Below are 1,492 nucleotides of genomic sequence, written 5' to 3' on the forward strand. Positions count from 1 at the left end.
TGTATGTGTGTATACGTATATACAGAAAGTTGGAGGGAGGCACGTAGATAGGGTGTTCGTTTTAAAATAATGGTATCACTATTTTTACTAACAAGTCTACTATGATTTATTCTGCCTTTAAGATGGATCCCACTAGGGGTAGACAGTCAAAAGACTGTTGTCAAAGTCACTTGAAATCCTTATTCTCCCTGGAGTTATGCTGCCACCTTGATAGCCTGTTAAGTTGATTTGTTTCTGTTTGCTTTTGAGTTTTAGGGGTTTTGCTTTTTTTCCTTCTCCTTTGGATTTCGTCTGGCTCCAAAGTCAAAACTGTAATACAAGGAACATTCAGAGAGGTTTCATTTCCATCCTTTTTCTCTTTCCCCGATTTTCATCTCTCTGCATATGCAAAGAACTATTTTTGTTAGTGCTAGATTTATTCATCCATTCTTTAAAAAATAATGTTTTTAAAAATAAAAATTTCTTTCTTACAAAGGGTAGCACGTTGCATACTCTTATGCCTTTTTTTTTCACTTAACAATATCACCTAGAAATTCCTTCTTCTTTAAATATGTTAGTTTGACTTTTTTTTTAAAATCAGACTGGTTTTTTATTTATGTCTTTATGTAAATGCACTGTGGGATATGGCAGTCTGTTATGAATTATAGTATAAAAGAGTGGGCGAGTTAGTGATTTTTAACTGTGGGCTTTATGAAAAGTCTCCCTTTTTTTCTTTGCTTCTCATCATAGAACATAATAAATGTCTTCTTTTTTTTTTTTTTCCCTACCTCTCAGTCTGAAGGAATTCCTGCCCAAAGAGTACATCAAGCAGAGAGGAGCTGAAAAGAGGATATTTCAGGTATCGGACATGTGCAGAAGTTATTCTTTTCCTCACTCCCTGGCCTCATTTATTAGCATGAGAGGGCCCTCGGCAGATGATGGTCACGTAGCCCGTGCGTGGACTCTGCTTGTATGATAAATGATGAGTGGCTCCAGGGTAAAGTCGCTGACAGTTCTACTTTGGGCAAATTTATTACCTTAATCCATACCTTCTTGCTAAAGGTTACTCGCCCTTTTGAGGAAGATGCGCATACATTTAATTTCAAGAGGCATGTCTCGGTAGCAGGGTCCCTGGGTGGCGCACGCAGTTTGTGGTCACCTGCCGACCTAAAAGTTGGCGATTTGATCCTACCCAGCAGGGCCGTGGAAGAAAGGGCTAGCAATCTGCTTCTGTAAAGACTACAGCCAACAAAACCCTATGGAGCAGTTCTACTCTGTAACACGTGGGGTCTCGATGAATCGGAATCGAGTGATCGTCGGCGGTTTTGCTTTTGCCTTTGGTTTTATTTTGGTAGCATTGAAGGAAGGTGCTGTGCCATTAAAATGTCCTGGGGCATTAGCTTCTTTGTCTAGAGACGTTTTTCCAGAAGGCAAAAGGTGAGAACTGGTGCCTTTGTTAAAAATGCAAGTTTATTCTAAAGTTCAAAAACTTGTCCATTCTGGGCAACCAGGA

The 1,492-nt window shown here is 39.5% G+C and overlaps 1 protein-coding gene across 1 annotated transcript in view; it reads left to right on the plus strand.

The window, feature by feature from the left end:
• The window catches only part of TLN2 (talin 2), a 479,103-nt gene that overhangs the window by 306,585 nt on the left and 171,026 nt on the right, over positions 1 to 1,492 (plus strand). The window contains exon 10 of the mRNA XM_023729855.1: positions 775 to 925. Within this exon, the coding sequence (XP_023585623.1) occupies positions 775 to 925 (151 nt within the window). The remainder of the gene's footprint in view (positions 1 to 774; positions 926 to 1,492) is intronic.

Source organism: Trichechus manatus, unplaced genomic scaffold (genome assembly GCF_000243295.1).
Source record: "Trichechus manatus latirostris isolate Lorelei unplaced genomic scaffold, TriManLat1.0 scaffold00030, whole genome shotgun sequence".
Classification (NCBI taxonomy): Eukaryota; Metazoa; Chordata; class Mammalia; order Sirenia; family Trichechidae; genus Trichechus; species Trichechus manatus.